Source organism: Saccostrea cucullata, unplaced genomic scaffold, assembly GCF_032062105.1.
Source record: "Saccostrea cucullata isolate Sc308-1 unplaced genomic scaffold, CSIRO_AGI_Scuc_v1 ctg1684, whole genome shotgun sequence".
NCBI lineage: Eukaryota > Metazoa > Mollusca > Bivalvia > Ostreida > Ostreidae > Saccostrea > Saccostrea cuccullata.
Window position 1 is genome coordinate 1 of NW_026940377.1, and position 21,339 is coordinate 21,339.

General features: G+C 31.7%; 1 protein-coding gene and 1 long non-coding RNA gene across 2 annotated transcripts; one reads left to right on the top strand and one right to left on the bottom strand.

Annotated features, from left to right (window-relative positions):
• The first annotated feature begins 2,300 nt into the window (after positions 1-2,300).
• LOC134255298 (uncharacterized) lies at positions 2,301-3,505 on the top strand. Its single transcript, XR_009989512.1, has 4 exons — positions 2,301-2,361; positions 2,457-2,506; positions 2,992-3,129; positions 3,455-3,505. It is a non-coding gene; the product is annotated as an uncharacterized LOC134255298 (long non-coding RNA).
• Positions 3,506-12,542: 9,037 nt separating this feature from the next.
• On the bottom strand, positions 12,543-20,798 carry LOC134255302 (protein draper-like). Its single transcript, XM_062737826.1, has 4 exons — positions 20,616-20,798; positions 13,838-13,972; positions 13,139-13,273; positions 12,543-13,020 (listed from the first exon to the last, which is right to left on the bottom strand). The coding sequence occupies exons 1-4, from the start codon at positions 20,647-20,649 to the stop codon at positions 12,866-12,868; spliced, it is 459 nt and encodes a 152-aa protein (XP_062593810.1). The 5' UTR covers positions 20,650-20,798; the 3' UTR covers positions 12,543-12,865.
• Between the last annotated feature and the right edge of the window lie 541 nt (positions 20,799-21,339).

Genomic DNA, 21,339 nt, shown 5'->3' on the forward strand with positions numbered 1-21,339 from the left:
CAGTAAAAGAGAGAGCGATCCGAACAATCTAATAAAATACATTTTTATGTACGTCAATATTCTGTATTGTAGTTTCCTCATACACACTGGTATATTTTAATTGACTGAAATATAAGGTCTGACCGAACGATATCCAATAAGCTGTTGACAAGTCTTATTCAAAGATAAGCGCGAAGTGAGAGTGATGTGCGATAGTGTGTTGAAAAACAGCTTATTACATATTGTTCACAATAGAGAGAGCGCTTAAAACATCTTAAAATAAGTACAATAGCAAATGAAGAACAATTTAAAAAAAAAAACAACTTTGCAACTTGATACGTATCTACATACCTCGTCACATACTTGTTTTTATGTGTTAAGCGCTTTGGGGTCATGAAAAAACATAAAGAGGCACTTTATAAAGTAGTATAATCATAATAATAATGAAAACAAGATATGTTTGTGAAACACTGATGCCACCTTATGGCAGCTTTTGGCGGCTAAGGTCGAAGTTTCTCACATGAAAGTCAAAAGCCAAAGTCAAAGATGAAAATATGAATGTTCTTACCCAATAATTATTCTTGTAAAATATGACTTAATCAGTCAAATATTCAAATTAATGGTAAAGATTAAACTTTAATTTTTAAATCATGAGTCAGACTCTAAGATGAATGTCAAAGAGTCTCATTAACGAGGCCCGATCTAGTTGAAAATTACGAAAACGGAATGATAAAAAATTTTAATATTTGGAAATATTTTTGAATGTATTATGCTAAGAAAAATTAGAATGAAATCTTATTATCTTGCCTTTATTGTAGTCAAATGGGGGCACTGTCAAGATATGGACCATTTTTTTGTGTTTTTATACACAGTAACATAGTAAAACCCTCCAATAAACAAAGAAATTGAAAATTAAAAAAAATACATGATGAATTTTTTTGTTTTTCACATATATCATGCAATTTTCATTCTTCTTATAAAAAATGAAAAGAAAATTGAAGATAGCCTTTATTGCAGTGAAAAGGGGGCATATCGAAACACAAAATTAGCACTTATTTTATCCAACTAGACATGAAATAAGTCGACATGGGTGTACATAACATCAACAAACGATTGCAATACCGTATTAGTTTCTAAAAGATAAATAATTCTTACATTTTGAAATATTTTCTCTTCATGCTTTCTTTTTTTTTATTTATACGCGACGTTGTTATACGTGGAAAAGGGGGAGGGCAAGGGGTAAAAGGCGAAAAATGACGAATTTTACTAATATCATGTAATATATAGAAAAATAAAATATATCGGGGGTTGCATTTAAATGATTCAAAGACTGATTTTTTAAATCAAGCTAATTCATGCATATTTAAGTCCTCAATAAAAAAAAAGGTGTGTATAAAGATTTCAAAATGTTCAAGGAGAAAGACTAAAATCGTTTACTTTCGGTTGCAGTGTTTGTTTTTTTAACTCACAAATTAAAATAAAACAAGGTAAAATTAGTGAATATGTACCAAGAAATTAATACCTCAGAATAAATCATGTTCCAAAGTTGTTTATCAATTAAAAAAAATATTTAAAAAAAAAACATGTAAATAATAGAAATACCAGCTTTCAACATGTACAGTCTATCGAGTTACCAGGTATGCAGGATCAGCGAAACATTTTAGCGCAATTTGACGTCATTTTAATTGTGACGTTATTGTGTTCAATTGTGACGGCAGTCAAAGGTACTGTGACGTGCCTGAGTCGACGCTGCTTTAAAATGTATGCGCAGTTCAACTAGATCGGGCCTCGTTAAAAGTGACCAGGGTACGGCCCTTTCTTGAGAAATGTACGTGAAACATACGAGGTATAGCACCAACTGTTCAAAAGTAATGACCAACGTCAATGGTTTCAAAGTAAGTCAAACTCTGAGGTCAATGTCAAAGGTCAGAAATGTAGGTATCCGAATTAATATCTTGTCATAGGACATAAATCTGTGAAATATAAAGGTCCTAGTACTGTTCTAACTGTTCAGAAATTATGGCCCAGGTTAAATTTTTTTAAGTAGTAAAAAGTCGAGGGTAAGGTAAAAAATACACATGTGTGAAGTGCAAAAGATTTGGAGATAACGAACAGTTTTCAAGATCAAAAGTCAAGTAAACAAAATAAAATAGATCCTCGTTTTCTAGAAGCCTAGAAACATTGAGCCATTTCGAAACTATTACCATTTTTCCTCCAAAATTAAAAACAAACAATATTTTTTAGCTTAAAATTTAAACTATGAAACTGTTTTGACTGGTCACAACTACAGTGGACCTTATGTATTGATGGATATATTGATACAAAACAGTTAGGGATAATTCCTATAGAACCTAAGTGTATCGATTCTTATCTTTCTTCTGAGTAAGTACATGTAAAAAAAAATAAAGTGTGTAAGGTACATTTCCTGCTTTGTATCAATAAATTACATCATAAAATAATAATTTGTATTTTATAAGGAATTTGCGATGTTGTACCTCGTATAGAACGATTGGAGGAAAATGTTACCGTAAGTTGTACTTTTACTTAAAATATGCATTCAACAGGTTGTTTAAGGAATCTTGAAGAAACTTGTAAATAACTTCTACAAATTGGCAATCTTTGTTTAAGTTTTGAGACACATACGACTTGAGTAATTTTAACTTATACAATTATTTATTATCAAGAGTCCCACTGTGGACGTGGAGACCGGTCCTTTAATAGTTGAGATCGTTTAAACCGAGGTCCTGTGTCGCAGAAGGTGCTAGAATGAAAAAAAGATCCCTCCCTGCTCAATGGCCCTGAGTGCCGGGCATAATTAAGTTTGCAGCTCTCCATCGACATATAAGTGAAAAAATCTCGAGAGGAACATTAAACAATATACAGTCAGGCATTACCAAGAACGTTTGAATCTTTCGCATATGTGCTTTTCAATCTTACTTAATGAAATGTATTTTCTTAATCCTTATACCTGGTGAATAATAATGAAATGGTCTTTATTTGGCTTTTATCAAGCATGCATAGGGTCATTTGGATTAGAATGCAGCAAACCGTGTCCTGAAGGATATTATGGCCTTAAATGTCAGGAAAAATGCGAGTGTGACAGGTGCAATGCTACAACAGGAAACTGTTTTCATGAAAGAAATTCATCAAGTAAGTACCTCACGTAATATAAATAATATTTTTAGTACAATATCTGCTGAGGATTTTTATTCAGCAACACAAAAATGTTTTCTTTACCATTACCAGTGAATATAAGATGAACCATATCCAATCTCATTTTGGTATATTCTTGTCGCATAAGTAAGGATCTAAAAGCAACTCTCTTGGGCGACAGAATAAACTAAAATCATTTCCTAAAATTTGAAATTGATCCTGCATTAAAGTGTCATTAATAGAACTTATGTTGATACATATGTAATTTAATAAGCTAACATTCTAAACATTATGTTGATTTTTCTTTACCTTTCTTTTCCAGGTAATGTAAGAGGTATAGAGCAGAATTTATTACTCAGTAAAAAGATATTAATGAAATTACACCGTGACGCACAAAGGGAAAAAGGGACAAACATAGAATTTTTGCATAACCCAAGTATATTTTGTTCAATTTCTAAAAGTATCAGGTTTCAGAAAAATTACAAGTTTCAGAACCTAAAACATTTATCTTATGGAGAAAAATAAAAGCAGAATAACTTCAGTATGCCCTTGAACGAAAATATTGCATTACTTCTTCCTCCCTTTTATGCACAAAAAAATTGAATAGGTTGCCATAATAACCATGGTCTCAAGAACCCAGGAATGAATGTAAGAAGACCAACAATTTTAATGCAATCTTTTCAAAAAGTTGTTAGAACATATTTCACACCCTTGCTTGCTCCAATTGAATGTCCTCTATAAGTGTTAGCTAAAAATAAAACTGGCGTGACCTTGACAAACACGAAAATAACGAAAAGTTAGATGAAAACTTTTTCTGGCACTTATATTGTGCAGTCTTTTCTTGCTTAACAATGCAGTTTGATTTTCATATCTTCGCTATATACTCATAATAAGTCTTTCTCTGTATCTGCTCCAGATATCTTAAAAGAAACACATGATTTTGATTCATTGTGTTACTTTAAAGATACTTGGACACAAATTTGAAGTTATTTTTTTTCTCTATAATATTACGACTTATATATTTTAATAGCATTTCACACAAAAATTAATTTAAAATCTTATTTCATTTATAAGTTAGTAAATTTTTTATTTTTTAGCGGGTTTGATTGACACGTCCTTGCATTTTCACAAATTTTAACTTCATTCTTAATCCTTAGGAAAAATGGCAATCTTGTTGTGTATTAATGAAAAATGTTAATACTATAATCCAGAAAATTAAGAGTAGACATGTTCGAAAGCAAAAAAAAAAAAAAAAAAAAAAAACACAATGTATTTTCAGTCCGTGCAGTTTTGGTGAGCAGACTTTGGCAATTAAGGTCTTCAATCCCTAATAAGAAGAAATTCAATGAAATTGAAAACATAAAAGATATGTAGGCATTGAATACTTAGTTTACTTAGACATAGTTCCCATTTATTACTATAAGTATGTTTACTGGGATGTGTCCTATTTCATGACCTTGAATTTTGGTAAGAGTTATCTCCCCTTTTTTAATTAATAAAAAAATCAATTTAAAAAATTTAGCTGGTAAAAAAATTGTTTTCAATTATCATTCTATTTTTAATATTTCAATGCATCTTTCCGCCACAGGACTTGTTGATACTCAAATTATTTGAATTTTTATTTTGAAAAAACGCTTTTCCCCATAGACTTCAATGCAATCTTTGTTAATTAACTACTCCTTCATTAATAAAAATTTTTGAAAATTTCTTGTGGGCAATCCTTTTCCACTATAAAATGCTTTAATGTGTTATTATCTATAATGATTCAACTAATTCAAGTTGCCTCAGTCAATATGACAGATCTCATCTACTCGAAGGAATAAAAGAAAACAATGCGAAACCATCCATACTGTCTCTTCTGCAGAGGAAAAAATAAATGCTCCAGGAAAACTTTGGCAAACCAGGATACATATACGTAATTGGATCACAAGAATACATGACAAAAGTGGTATCTGGATCTGGAGAAGCACCACTCCGTTTACAAATAACAGCAGAAACACCACCTCAACCAATGCTTCCTCTTCCATTACCAAGTTCACACATTGCAACAGCAACAATCCATACATAATACTACTATTGGACTTTTGCGAGAAGCACTGACTTTTACAGTTGACAATATACTTTGACATTTAACCTGTGTCATGTATGGAGGTACATAATTGACAATGTTTAGATAAATAGTGATATCTTAAAAAAACTTCCGAACATAGTTCAAGTGTAAAGATAAACCGTCAAATGTAAAAGTCAGCAGTCCTCGCAAAAGTACATTACCACCACCGACACCATCCAAAACATATATTGATAAACGTCTATGACACATATGAAGCTCTCTGGTGATTTTTAAAAGAAAAAATATGATGAAAAATTATATTTTCAAAAACCCTTTGTTTTAATGTTTCAATTTAGTTTAATGTTATTTTCATCAGTATTTTTTGTTTTGTTTTTTATAAGAACAAACGTATTTTCACAAATTTAAGTGTAATATTGTATATTAAATTATTAACACAATACTATCCTGCGGTTCAATCTTTTCTCTTTTTTCTTGTTGTTATAGGCGTGGTGAATATTGTACGTGTATGTACTACTTAATTAGCGTATTTGCTGGAATATCAGCAATATTTTTATACATGAAGGATATGAAGATAACGGACAGTATTCAATATCAAAGTCAAGAAAACAATACAAAATAGGAGCAGAGCAAACACAGACCTCCAAAGCATAGGAGGTGGGATCAGGTGCCGTTGAGAAGTGAGCATCACCTGCTGACTAGTCACTCCCGCCGTGTGCTCCTTGTCATGATCGGTAAATAATGGGAAAATCCGCCGTCGATTCAGTGTATAAATAATGGCTTAACATTTAGCATGAAAAACGTCAGTCAGCATATGACTCAATGATAAAATGTATTTGCTAGCAAGGTCATTGTATCGACCAAAGAACTTACGAAATGATGACTTTAAGCGAGACTGCCGATATTCTTGTTTCATCAACTTGTTTGTCAATAATTTACGTTTTAAAAATTGTTCATACGTAGAGCATGCGCTTGCGTATCAAATCACTGAGATATATATAAACGCCGTATGCAGGTGATGCGGATATATTGCTGCAAAATTAAAAGGAAGATGACGATAGAAAAGTTAAAGTTATCACGCTTATCAAAGAGCTTGGTTGTTAGATTACCATTAACGTCTTTTTCAAGTAAAATATTCTATTATGAAACAGATATGTCAAATTTTGAGGTATATATCTTTTATCTCAATCTCACCAGGATATATTGTATCGACATAGGAATGGGATTTACCATTGTTAATTGACAATACGTCGTCGATATAAAAAAAAATGTTGAGTTAAAGGACACAGCAAGTGATTCTCCTTTTCACGTATAAGATTTTGCATAAATTCTGCTTCATAATGAATACAAAAATAGGTCTGCTAATAACAGAGCGCAATTTGTACCCTTGGGAATTCCAGTAGTTTGTTTGAAGACCTGGTCCCACAAAACCACATAGATATTGTTAATCAGAAACTAAAGCATCTTTTTGATGTCAACTTCAGAGTACTTGTGTGTGTAATCAGAATGTGTTTTAACAATATAATTTTGCAAATAACCAAGTCAGTAAATTCACGAGTTCCATATTATTGGAAAGGCAGCTGTCAATGACATCAAAAAGGCTAGACTCCAATTTTTTCGTGGGGAATGGTTGTGTATAAAGTTGCCATGTCGTAGGTTTTTAAGCTGTTGATTTTGGTAAAATCTTGTGATTTCAAATTGTGCAAAAGTTCTTTGGAATTTTTTAGTATCCACATCTGATTCACAACACTTCTTGAATATATTGTTGTACAGTACTCTTGGAGTTTTTCCTTCACTACTGTCAATATCTAAGTGAGGAGTAAAGAAGAAGGCTTGATTGAGTTTACTGGAACCGGCGATGTTTGTAATATATATATATATATATATATATATATATATATATATATATATATATATATATATATATATATATATATATATATATATATATATATATATATATATATATATATATATAAATCAAAATTAAATCCAAGATAAACAAACAAGTTTACGTTTAATTCTTTACACTAAGAGCTTTCGCCGTTACGGCTCTTCAGAGTGTAACAATGATAATAAAAACAATACAACTTCATTGTTATGACGTCGTTAGTATGACGTCACAAAGGCAGCGTTATACATTGGCACAGGTAAATGTCAAAAAAGCGCCAAATTTATAGAGTTAAACATATGTATAATGTAATAAAATGGACCATATTTTTAGAGCTAAAATGTTCAATTTACATTTAATTTAGGCCGAAATAATTTAACAAAATAATCTTCCTTGGCCCTCCGTAATTGTTCATTATCTTCTGTGATTTTATAAAATGGAAATATCAAAAAGTTTCCATTCGCACATGAATCAAAATGTTCACTGCAAGGTGTATTCCTGACGGAGGGGTCTCGTATTTGTTGTTTATGGACTCTTACACGGTCATCTAGTTTGTTACCGGTCTGTATATATATATATGGTAGTTCAAAATCATTTTGGTTCTTCGGGATATTAAAACTATTCAAAACTGAGATATGATTTTGAAGATTTTCTTCCTTAGAAAGGAAACTATGAGTATAAGTTGGATTACCACTTGTAGAATTAAATCCAAGTTCTTCTAAAATATATTTGATTCATTGATACGAAAATAAAAATTTGTAAACCAATCCATGTCATCTTATATGTTTACGTTTGCTGAAATTATGCGCCCGGATCGAAAGATCCGAGGCGTATATTGTTTTTGTCCTGTCTGTCTGTCTGTCTGTCTGTCTGTTTGTCTGTTTGTCTGCAAACTTTAACCTTCGCCATAACTTTTGAACCATGAATGATAGAGACTTCATATTTGGTATGTATACTCCACACATAAAGCTCTTTCAAATGACACCAAGTTCAATGACCTTGTGACCATTTTTTCCACAAAAAAAACTTTTAACTATTGAAAATATCTATTGGAAGGCCGGCTGCCCCCACATTTTGTTGTAGCATAGTCAATTGAAGATAATATTGTAGTATATTTAAAAAAATGGCACTTAAAGAAGTTCAGACACTCCCCCACCCCACCCCAAACCCCACTTTCACCATCCCCATGTGTTTGTTTTATATCCAACGAAATTGGATTTTGAGGTTTGGACATTTTTTTTCGTGATTTTTTCTATTTCTTTCTTTCTTTTTTTTATTATTTTTTTTTCTCGACATTTTTTTCCCGGTAAGTTTTTATTTCTATCTCTGGCCGGCCCCAGAATTTCCAAAACGATGCTACGTATTCGTATCTTAATATTTTATGTATCCTGCCTTTTCATGGAGACCTCATGGGATTATTTCAGCAACGGACTGATAACCGTCACTGATTTATATGCTAAAGATAACAAAAAAAAAATCTGGACTTCAGAAAGTCTTCTAAGAGCTCAGACCTCACAACTCTTACAGAGCCTACAATCTGTTGAGGGGTGCCTGTTTATCTTAGAGATACAAAAACACCTAAAGAAATGGGGGGGGGGGGATAAATTTTTCGGTATAAATACTGAAAGAGTTTTTTTGTTACCCTAACCTACATTTTATCTATAGTTAACTTAAGTAAATGAATTTAATCAAATGATACACTATGATACGGTAGTACGGAAGCCCATTTATTACCTATTTAAAATAATTTTGAATTTGATATAACGAATTAAGAATTTGTTGTAACATATTTAATTCGTTATAACAATTTCTTTGAATTCGTTATTATGAATATTAATCTGTTAATTACGGAAGCCCATTTAGGACCTATCAAAAATAATATTGAATTCGTTATAACGATTTTTAGAATTCGTTATAACGAGATTAATTTGTTATAACAGATTTTTAGAATTCGTTATAACGAATTTAATTTATTGTAACAGATTGTTAGAATTCGTTATAACGAATTTAATTTGTTATTACAGATTCATTTAATTTATTATAACGCATTTAATTTGTTATTACAGATTTATTAAATTCGTGATAACGAATTCAAGAATTTGGTTATAACAAATTTAACAAATATGTAATAACAGATAAAATTCGATATAACGAATTCAATCAGTCTGTAATAACAAATTAAATTCGTTATAACGAATTCAATGAATCTGTAATAACAAATTAAATTCGTTATAACGAATTCAATGAATCTCTTATAACAAATTAAATTCGTTATAACAAATTCTAAAAATCTGTTATAATGAATTCAAAAATATTTTTGATAGGTCCTTAATGGGCTTCCGTACGGAAGCCCATTTAGGACCTATCAAAAATATTTTTGAATTCGTTATAACGATTTTTAGAATTCGTTATAACGAATTTAATTTGTTATAACAGATTTTTAGAATTCGTTATAACGAATTTAATTTGTTTTAACAGCCTTTTAGAATTCATTATAACGAATTTAATTTGTTATTACAGATTCATTGAATTCGTTATAACGAATTTAATTTGTTATTACAGATACATTGAATTCGTTATAACGAATTTAATCTGTTATTACAGATTTATTGAATTCGTTATAACGAATTCACTCTGTTATTACAGATTTTTGAATTCGTTATAACCAATTCAAGGAATTTGGTTATAACGAATTCAACAAATCTGTAATAACAAATTGAATTCGTTATAACGAATTCAACAAATCTGTAATAACAAATTAAATTTGTTATAACGAATTCAATAAATCTGTAATAACAGATTAAATTCGTTATAACGAATTCAATGAATCTGTAATAACAAATTAAATTCGTTATAACAAATTCAATAAATCTGTTATAACAAATTTAATTCGTTATAACGAATTCTAAAAAATTGTTATAACGAATTCAAAAATATTTTTTGATAGGTCCTAAATGGGCTTCCGTAGGCTTCCGTAGTTAATAACGAATTCAAAAGATCTTTAATATGAATTAAACTCATTTTCACAAATTCTAAAATTGTTATAACAAATTGAATTCATTTAAACAAATTCTTTAATTTATTATACCAAATTAAATTTGTTAAAACGAATTCAACAAATCGTTATATCGAATTCATATATATTTTTCTATAGGCGAATTTTTATTTGTTATAACAAATTTAAGAATTTGTTTGAATGTATTTGATTTGTAATAAATTTTGGAATTCCTTTAAACGAATTAAATTCGTTATAACTAATTTTTGAATTCGATATAACGAATTCAAAAATTTGTTATAACAGATTAAAATCGTTATAACAAATTCTAAGAAATTGTTATAATGAATTAAATTCGTTTTAACAAATTCGACAATTCGTTATATCGAATTCAAAAATTTTTGATAGGTCCTAAATTGGCTTCCGAACTTATGAAGCTTTATTCTATAACTTTTTTTTAAAGATTTAGGCTATTACAATGTCTTATATTACATAACAGTATATTGTATGTTAATATACAAGTATTAATTGTCTTTTAATATAAGAAAAATGCAAATAGGAATTTAAAAGAATGAAACATAACGTTCTGAAATTTAGAAGTAAGTATAATGTGATGTACTGGACAGAGATTTTCTGTATCAAATTTTCTGTATGATGTATTGACCAAAATGTCGCTGTAATACATGTAGCATTACACATGGATTTTTTTTTATTTACGAGTATCGGGACGCATTGTTTGTTTGACAGTTCCTTGCGGGCTTTTACGAGAAGCGCTGACTTCTACAGTTGACGGTCTTCTTGGACATTTAAACTTGTACCATGTGCAGAAGTACAGAATTGATAATGCATAAGAAAACCTTTCTAGTGGTCAAGGTATGGTTTTAGGGGCACTAACATGTGAAGACCGGGGGTTGAGGGTAGGGTGGTTGTCATTTTCTTCAAGAACAACTGATATGTGCATTGAAATAACCCCTCATTTTCGTTTAATTAAATGTTGAGCTAAATATTTATATCATAAAAGAGCTACATGTACCGTATATAGCTCTAGTGTAAAAGTAAGCGTCAACTGTAAAAGTCAGCACTCCTCGTAAAATTCCTGTTCTTACACAAATTATATATTATCCTAAACTTTTACGAAAAGTAGAAATGTTTGTGTTTTATATGAAACATATTAATAAGCAAATCTCACTCACCAGTTTTGTCAGTCCGAGCGCACTGATGTGTATAGAGTTTTATAAATTGAACACACTCGGTGAAACGTAAACTGTGCTGTTCCAAAGTTTAGCAAATTCAACACATCCAGTGAACGTAAACTGTTTAGTAAACTGCCCAGGAGCTCTGTCATTGTTGATGCCACACAAAACTATATTTTGAGAAATTTTCCGCTATCGTCCAAATGCTCAAACCTGCATCTCTTATCACATGTGCCTTTTCAGATCATGACTTTTTTGTCAATTTCCCAGCAATTTAAAAAGATGTCTTCAATTATACCTATTTCTCAATTAGCATATAATCATTTTCTCAAAAGAAGTAGGTCATGCTCACCTTCGAAATAATCCAAAAACAAAATATTGAGTAATGCATTGATTGCAATTTTCTTTGATTTTTTCCCTTTGCCATAATTTGTTGATCATTGAGACGTCATGGCTTAGCAATTGAGAGATCAAAATGCATTGTAAGAATTGGATTTGAACGTACAATAGACCCAGTAAATGGAGAAAGATAGAGAGTTTTTAAGTTCTGGATATTATACGGATGATGTATTGTTCTATTAGATCAAGGGGTATTTTTACAATATTCTTAGTGAGAGGAAATCGAGATTGCATTTCTGATTTTCTTTTAAACTGCGATACAAAATTTTGATTTTTTCACACTGTGGTAAAATATCATAATAATTCAATGAATAAATTGCAGAATTTTACTGCTGAATATGTAATGAATGATTTTTATCCAACTCATTATGAATTTTCTATCCCCTGATGAAGGCTTGGGCATAAAAATTTGAATAGTAACTATTTGAATAGAATTCATATCAAACCACAAAACACATAGGTGATTCTATAATTTATTACCATATCTTAACTCGCATCAATAAAACAAAAGTAAATTTGAAGAGTTGTAAAGTTTCAAAAGTTTGAATATCCAATCAAAAAATGAATAATTTTAAACGCTTACCAGCTAAATTCAATCTCTCCTTTCATCATTCTTCTTTGCCATCGAAGAAATCAACGAATTAAAATCGAACAATGTGCGAAATGTCCATAAAAGTGGAGAAAGATACTCAGTGATAGGCAGCGCACGTATTTAATGTTTGCATGTGAGGGTGTGTTTGTGTGAGTTTAAGTTAATAAATATACAGTACTTCGTTGTATGTTTCGAGTATTATATTTGTGCAGAAAAATAATTTAAATTTTTTTTTTGTTACAGAAAAAAATTATCAGAGATCTTTAAATATGATACGTAATGAATGAAACTCGCTTGAAAACATAATTATTATACATCTTTAATTTCTGGTCCCAGGATCGTGCCTCAGACTTAGACATGAGTCAAATTTTCAATATCTTACAAGATATTAATTTTTATCTAATTAATCTTTAATTTTGTAAATAACACCACTTTTGTAAAACAATATTTTAAACCAATATTATTTTAGGCTTTCTGACTTCTACATCATTTATGTACAAGATTTTGTTGACTTAATCTTGAGATTTTTCATGATCCAGGGGCCTGGAAAATACTTTATCAGATTTTATCAGATAAATATTGAATTGTGTTGTTATTATAAGAATACCCTACCTGTTGCAATATTGTTGGTACAATTATTAAAACCTGTACAATCACAGGCCTCACAATTGCATTTTTCTTCACATCCTCGCCCGTTATCTTCAGAAGGACAAAGTTTTGAACAATATGTATCAAAAAATTCTAGGCTCACTGAAAAACAACAGGTAAGGGCCATGAACCATTCTAATTACAAAGTTGTTCATTTGTAAATCTTACAAACACATGAGTTATATGTTATGAATATGTATAATTATCATATCAGGAATACCTGTTGTTATTTGTTCAATACAAGAACCTGTTTTGCTGTCGCATTCCTCACACAAGCAGTTTTCTTCGCATCCTCTGCCATAATAACCACGAGGACAGGGAATTGAACAATTTACTCCAAAACCTCCGATACAAACTGAAAAAGGCTTTAATCATAAATTAGAACGGGGCACTGTTCATCTATCTTTAAAGAGTTTACTAATTCTTTACTATTGTCAAAATATAGCCTTTCTTGAATTTTTGAATTGAAACAAATTCAGATACTTTAAAATATATGTAATAAGACTTTAAAAAGGAATTCATGGTCAAAAAATTAAAACCCTCGAGTCAATCAAATTTCGAATTTAAAAAATGTAAATACAATGTTAATCACTACTCTTCATGACTTCTTAGCTACATTTGATAGGAACCTATTAACCTTGAATAAGTATACTAAACCGAATTTCACTTCAATGTGTGAAAACAAATTTCCATTTAGAGTTGAAGCTGTTTAAGATGATATTTTCCTCAAGGATAAGTATTTCAGAGATACATATACAAATTTACTTTAAAAGCCAAATTCAGGAAGCTAACGACTAAACACATGTTAAGTTTAATATTAAATACAAAAATATAACTATGTATGTTCAGAAATTATCTTCAAAGGAAACCAGTTGAAAACTACCAAAAACGGAATAATTATAAGACAAACATTAAATACCTGTATCTGATTGGTCCTTACATGTCCCGTTTATTCTATCACATTCCTCACACAAGCACTTTTCTTCACATCCTCTGCCATAATAACCACGAGGACAGGGGATTGAACAATTTACTCCAAAACCTCCGATACAAACTGAAAATAATCAAATACGAGTATGTACTGGGCATTTCTAATTTTTTCTAAACGACTCTATTAAATCTGTACAATTGCTTTTTTTAGATTTTTAATAAGATATAAACAAAAATAAAGATTTATTTGTGTTTGAATTGCACATGGTACAGTCATACGCTGAGTGATAAAAAAAACAGGGTTTCATTAGAGAATACAAGAGTTTAATTTCGAAATAAAATTATCAAATAGGTAAGATTGGGGTAAAAATTGCCTATTTTTAATGCAATACGAAGGGCGTTCAATAAATAATGTCATCAGGGCTCGGAAAGAACCAAAAAAGCGTTCTTCTATGATTTTCTCTTAATGATATAACGAAATTATTCTCTTTTAATTAAAACATATGTCCGTAACATTTTTATTCAATTCCTGATTGTTTTTAGAACACAGTTTTGAGTATGACCCTTCGTATACTGGAAAATGGCAGATCCTATGATTTGCTGCACTTATGTTTTCTTTCTGAAAGGTGTTTTCCTAAGTTTGGGAAATGAAACAAGTCAAAGATTGAAAGATCTGGCGAATATTGTTGATGTGACAAAGCACCTTCTTGTTTGTTAAATTGTTCACATTTATACCGTCATTTTAATAAATGACATTATTCATCTCTATGAAAGTGTTTTATTTGACTTATACAAAAGTAGCAAAAACAAGCTGCGGTGAGCTTGCCTGTAAGCATAAGAATTTTTAAGTAAACTTAAATTTATTTATGTTTACCCCAAAACTCGTTTACTCTTCAGGGCCTGTGGGTTTGGACGCTCTCAGGAAGAAATTTAATGCAGTAAATTCCTCATTCTGTTTCCTTCCTCTCATAAACCTTTCAATGTTTTGGCAAATAATTTGCTTACTAGACTCCTCCAGAAATTGAACTGCCTTCCTATATATAAATGACGAACGGTCTGGTGTTATTTTGCTTGACTTCTTCTCTGATTGTTTGAGGCGAGCATTAACATATATCTCCATATGGACATCACCCCATTCTACCTCACCTTGTTCTATGAGTTCCCTGAACTCCTTATCATATTTTCTCCAATCCCCCTTTTCCTCTGCAATTTGCCTTACTGATTCAATGTGCTTTGCAAGCTTTGGCTGTGCAAGTGTATCTTTAATGCAATATATTGTCACATACCTATTCCACGCAGTTACCCAGTCATGCAGGGATAACGAACCATTCCTAACTCCGTCGTCATCTGTGGATCGCATATTGTGGATTACCACTTTACCTGTCTGATCCTGTTCCTCTACCTTGATAGAATACTTACTTTTCCCCTTTTCCTTTTTTAACAACAGAGCCATATCAACATATTGTTATGACCAAATTTTAGATTTTATTTTGTCAGAAACAGTTGCCTCTATCGGTACTGATGAGCTTACAAAACCTGATTTCTTACCGACATTTGCTGCAGGTGGAAGTTCAGTACCTACAATCTGTGAACTGTGTTCGATTACAGCGCCTGATACCAATCCTGAGATACTTGCATCCACTGACTTATTTGTTATTTGACAAACTGACCCAGAAGGACCTGCTGTTAAGCTATTGCTTGATGTAGTGGAAGCATTATTTCCCCTTTCTCCCCCCATATTATGAACAGAGATACTCCCCTGATGTTGCAGTAACGGTTTTATCTCTGCTAACACCTTCTCCGTGACTGACTTTGTTATGGTTTGGGTTAATGCAGCCAAGGTTTCAGGAGGAACATCAAGGGGTTGAGTGCTTGTATCGACAGCCACAGCATCATTGGTAGTGGACTCTCCAGTTCCGTTCTGTGCACGATGTGGTCTTTTCGCCTGACTTGTTTTGGACTGTTGGGCTTTATTCCTTTTGCCTGGCATAATGCTAGTAAATATATACCTATAGAAATTTAAAATTAAGGAAGAAGTATGTATCCAATATATTATGTTATGTATAAATATAAACTGTAAAAGGCTTCGGCCTTAATTGACAATGAACAAGAATTGTAAGACCTCACTGTAGCCAGTGTAGGCCCTAACTGTAACTATAAGAGTCAGTTAGCCTACATGACAACGTATTTGAGCATATTGATATTTAACATTACATTATATAACCACTTTCATCGCTCAGTACAATGTGTAAATCTAATACAACAAACTAGAAAGTGATGAACCTTTTCTTACAATTAAGATTCTGCCGCTTTTCGATAAAACACCCTGTATCACCTACAGTTGTTGACAAAAATTTTCCGGAAATAGAATAAATAGTAGAACCAAAAGTGTTTTGGAACAGATCTGTATTTCCCGAATTGCCGTAAGCCAATAAAAGCACCCATTGTGCGACTGCAAAAGCCATTAGTCAACATCACTAAGCCGCTGCTGATCAGTAAGAACTATCCGCCACATAAAACGAAAAGCTGACATAAGTTATAAATCACCACCTTTGAAGCCGACACCCCTCGCACGGTACAGTGTCAAATTCCCAAGAAGGCTGTAGTGCCTTTCCCACAGATAACAACCTGTTCGGCTGTTGTGAATTGTTTTCATCACTACTACAAACGAGGTACTTGAAGGGCTTGTAATGTATCTAAGCGCAGCTGCAGAACAATAAAACCTTAATAAATGAATAATGAAAAACAACTATTTGTACAAGACTCAATATTATATAAAGGGGATAGCAAATACAAACAGTGAACTTGTACCTTCAAAAATGAAATTCGGATTTTTTTTTTTAAATTCTTCCATAATCTGGACCATTGAATCGAACATGATTAGGCAAATCAACTTGAAGTGAAATCGATATAAAAATCATCAAGGTAAAAGTGGGCCTAACATGAATTAAAAACCAAAACGGCTAAATGTCAAGTACCAAAGACTGCCTGAAACTTGTACCTAGGACTTGCCTAAAGTACTGTAAAAATTCACAATATTTTAGTAATCAACTAATACCGAAACAAACAAATTGGCAGATATTTTTCCAACAAATTGTTTTCTTTTTATACAGAAAAAGGATAAATCTGGAACGCATCAACATGCACTTCTAGACTTATCAAATAAACAAGCGATGGAAAATAAATCGCCGGGGTAAAAGTTGAAACTAAAATGAAAAAACCCGCATGGGTACAAACTTGGCAAGTACAAAAGACTGCCTGAAACTTGTACTTAGGACTTGCCTAAAGTACTGTAAAATTTCACAATATTTTAGTAATCAACTTATACCGAAACAAACAAATTGGCAGACAATTTCCAACGATTTTCCTTCACAGAAAAAGGATAAGTCGATCTGGAATGCAATGAAATACATTCATAGATATCAAATAAAAAAAAAAACGATGGAAAAAATCGCCATATGCAGGGTAAAAGCTGAAACTAAAATGAAAAAACCCGAACGGGTTTAAACTTGGCAAGTACAAAAGACTGCCTGAAACTTGTACTTAGGAATTGCCTAAAGTACTGTAAAAATTCACAATATTTTAGTAATCAGCTAATACCGAAACAAACTAATTGGCAGACATTCTTCCAACGAATTTACTTCACAGAAAAAGGATAAATCTGGAATGCTTTAAATACATTCCTAGATATCAAATAGAAAAACGATGGAAAAAATCGCCATCTGCATGGTAAAAGCCGAAACTAAAATGAAAAAACCCAAATGGGTTTAAATGTGGCAAGTACCAAAAAACTGCCTGAAACTTGTACTTAGGATCTGCCTAAAGTACTGTAAAAATTAAACTAACAACAAAACAATCAAATTTGCTGATACTTTTTCCAACCGAATTTTCTTCACAGAAAAAGGATAAATCTGTTTTACATTATTAGACATCCTAAATGCCTATCGAACTGTTGAAATAACAAAATGTTGCATAATTTCAAATAATATCTATCTGAAAAATTAACGAACAATAAAAGTAACAAAATGGTGACAAACTTTTATGACTTAGATGTATATCTATTTTCTCGCTGAAATTAAAGCTCCCCTTATACTCCTATATAAATGAACATTCCCCTGACTGTTCAGATGAACTCCGTCGTGAACAAATTTACGGCTGCAGTCTCCTTCACGGGGAGAAACGAAATAATTCCCATGTTCCCAAAATACGCAGTAACCCAGTGCTGGCAATGCATCTCTCAATATTGCGTTTACTTTGTCTGCAATATTATTGTACCCAAAACGAACACCAAATCGTGGCAATAATTTACAAACAATTATTTTTGAAACTTTATAGCGGCGATGCATTACCGATACCACAGATTCAATTTATGCAGCTAACAAGGTAGCGTCGGTACTAGGACTAATATCGTTCTCCCCAATCATTAGAACAACTACATCTGGACCTAAAGCAAACACGTTCTCCATATCCTTAGATATTACATCACGAACCTTTCTTCCACCCACACCCCTGTACAGAACGGAATGCGTTTCTCCAAGACCAAGGCTCGCAGAATACCTAATGTCACCATATTTCAAGAATTCATGAAAACGACGCACGATTGAGTGTCCAAGAACGACAACTGAAGTTTTACTCATAGAAGACATAATGAAATAATTTTACTCACCAAAATCTTGATAAAATAAATAACAAACTTTGAAACAACGTCCGTAAATAACAAACTTTGAAACAACGTCCGTCCTCCAAGGATGTAGATGGGAGAAAAGGCAGAGTAACGCACCGCATGGTCAGAATTTCATTTGTTAGATTTTGATTGGTCAGATTTTGAATGGTCAATCTCTGCCTCTCCTACCACGGTAAGACATTGAACAAAATTAACATTACAAAGCACAGCTATACAGTATTTCAGACTTTCACATTCAAGGAGGACACTTATTGATTACAATAAAAATTTTTAAGTAAACTTAAATTTATTTATGTTTACCCCAAAACTCGTTTACTCTTCAGGGCCTGTGGGTTTGGACGCTCTCAGGAAGAAATTTAATGCAGTAAATTCCTCATTCTGTTTCCTTCCTCTCATAAACCTTTCAATGTTTTGGCAAATAGTTTGCTTACTAGACTCCTCCAGAAATTGAACTGCCTTCCTATATATGCATTTGAACAACAAGACCGCTAATATTTAAGAAAATAGCGTATAAAACTGTCTTTGTGTTCTTGAAAATTTTTGCTCTTCTTAAACCTTTGCAGTTTTGTCAAGTCCATATTATTCTAAATTTGTTTTGAGGGTTTAACTCAAAATGGATTCAAGTTTCATGATCTGTTTGAATTTTAAAAAGATGTGGATAAGAACAATTTCTAATTTTTTTTTAAACATAATTATTTAGATTTTCTACACGCTCTCGTTTTCACTCATTTTTGAAAATATATGGTGATCGTTGAGTATTAAACTTTTTTTACAATCAAATGTTTCTTTAAAACAGTGTGAACTACCCCCAAAATGATGCCTATCAAATTTGCTATGTAACTTAAAGTCAATAAAACATAATCAGTGATAATTTGTTGAATTATCGCTAATATACATTGATTGTTGTATATACTTGTTGCCAAGGACGGTACCCATTTTTGATGCCCATTACATAATTTTTGTTAATTGAAATCCACCTGTTTATGCGTGTATGAAACAGACACAAGTTGCTGAAAATGTCACATATTTCAGTTTATAGATTTTTTGGAAATTAACAAGTTTTTCAGCAGCTTTAAAGATGCGTTCAATTTTACAATAGTTTACTGATTCTTGACCATTCAATTTCAATGCAGTGTCTTGAGTAGCCCTTGTTTACCAGCTCCCCACAATGATATTATGCGATGAAAAGTGGTCAAATAAATTGTTATCAATTCATTAAAGATTCAATAATTAGAGAAAGTCAAGCTTAATGTCATATTATTTCTATTTTGTATGTCATCGACCTGATGACATTATTTATTGAACGCCCCTCGTATCTATTGAATCGTCTCTTGGATAAACTCTAGGCATTTGCATAATTTTTTGCAGTTTTTCGAGCATTCGAAATTGGAAAGTGGTTAAGCTTGGTGACGTTACAGCACACCAGAGAGCAGTTAAGTTTTATTTAGATGTAATATTGATACTTTAAATAATGCAGAAGAAAAAATTTTAAAAATATTAGCAGTACTTAAGTATACAAGTGAAATGGGAGTTTTCTTGACGAATTTTCCTTTTTTTTCTATGGGGCCCCAGGATATAAAACAAACATAAGGACAAACTGCGATATTAGTAGCGAAAGACGCCATCAATGTAGGCCGTTGATACGTAGGATTGCCCATATTAAGTTGAATGATAGTGAGAGTGCTGTTAACAACTTAATATCAAATCTTCAGAAGGTCCAATGTGTGTGTGTGTGATAGATTGGTTCCTCGACTGTTTACGGAGGAATGAATGGGACACTAAAGTATGTGTATTCAAGAAATTCTCTCGAATTCAAGTTGGGATTTATGCAACTTTTTCAAGTACAGTTGAAACGCAACGCTTTTTTAGACACTTTGACGTTATCAATCGTGCGTCGCAAGAGGATACAACACATAAAATAAAATTTGACTAAATTATGATAATTTTTTCACCGTAGACAACTTGTCAACGATTTTACCGGACAACCAACGTATGTTCAATAACTATCTTCGATGAATACCAGCTGAAAAAAAATTAAAAAAGAGAGAGAGAGAAATGTAAATGTATGATAAACATCAAAAACCCGTTTCTGTTTGCTCCTTGCATGACCCATTCATTCTGTCACATTCTTTACAGAAGCATTTTTCTTCACATCCTCTACCATAATACCCTGGTGGACAAGGTATAGAGCAATCTTTTCCAAAACTTCCTAAGCAAACTGGAAATTAAAGGAATGGATAAATGGATATAGATAATGCATGGGAAGATATATTATTAAGCCACCATTGATTTTTGATAGTCGCTTACTGACCATTGTAATTTCAAGTTAAAATAACAATAATTGAATCCCATTCATCAGATTTTTTTAAAACACACTACGTCATGATTTGTAAATATTTTCTCCCTTTGCCTGAAAGTCCTCGCTATAGTTAAGATAGGTCTAAATTCAAAAAATTGGCATGAACTTTCAAAGAAATTCTACCACTGGACTAAGTCATATACAGATTTTCTAACATATACATTTATTTTAGTTTTCTACACATATTATATTCTAAACTCTTCTATAAGGAAATCATACATATCCTCATATGTACGGTATACGAAAATGGTATTCAAAATGATACTATACTTCGTGTCAAAGTTCCGTTCATACATTCTCCTGTAGTTGCATTACATATCTCGCAAGGGCATTCTTCTTGACATTTTACTCCATAGTAGCCCTCAGGACATGGCTTACTACATTCCACACCAAATGAACCTACGCAAGCTATATTAATAAAAAAAAATCAAGAAGACTTAATTTGTGG

Excerpts from the sequence above, each read along its gene's own strand:
- LOC134255302 (XM_062737826.1), bottom strand. The coding sequence starts at position 20,649 with ATGAATGGGTCATGCAAGGAGCAAACAGAAACGG. Across the intron at positions 13,973-20,615 it reads CAAGGAGCAAACAGAAACGG|TTTGTATCGGAGGTTTTGGA; the intron begins GTTTTTGATGTT and ends GATTATTTTCAG. Across the intron at positions 13,021-13,138 it reads TATTGAACAAATAACAACAG|TGAGCCTAGAATTTTTTGAT; the intron begins GTATTCCTGATA and ends GTTGTTTTTCAG.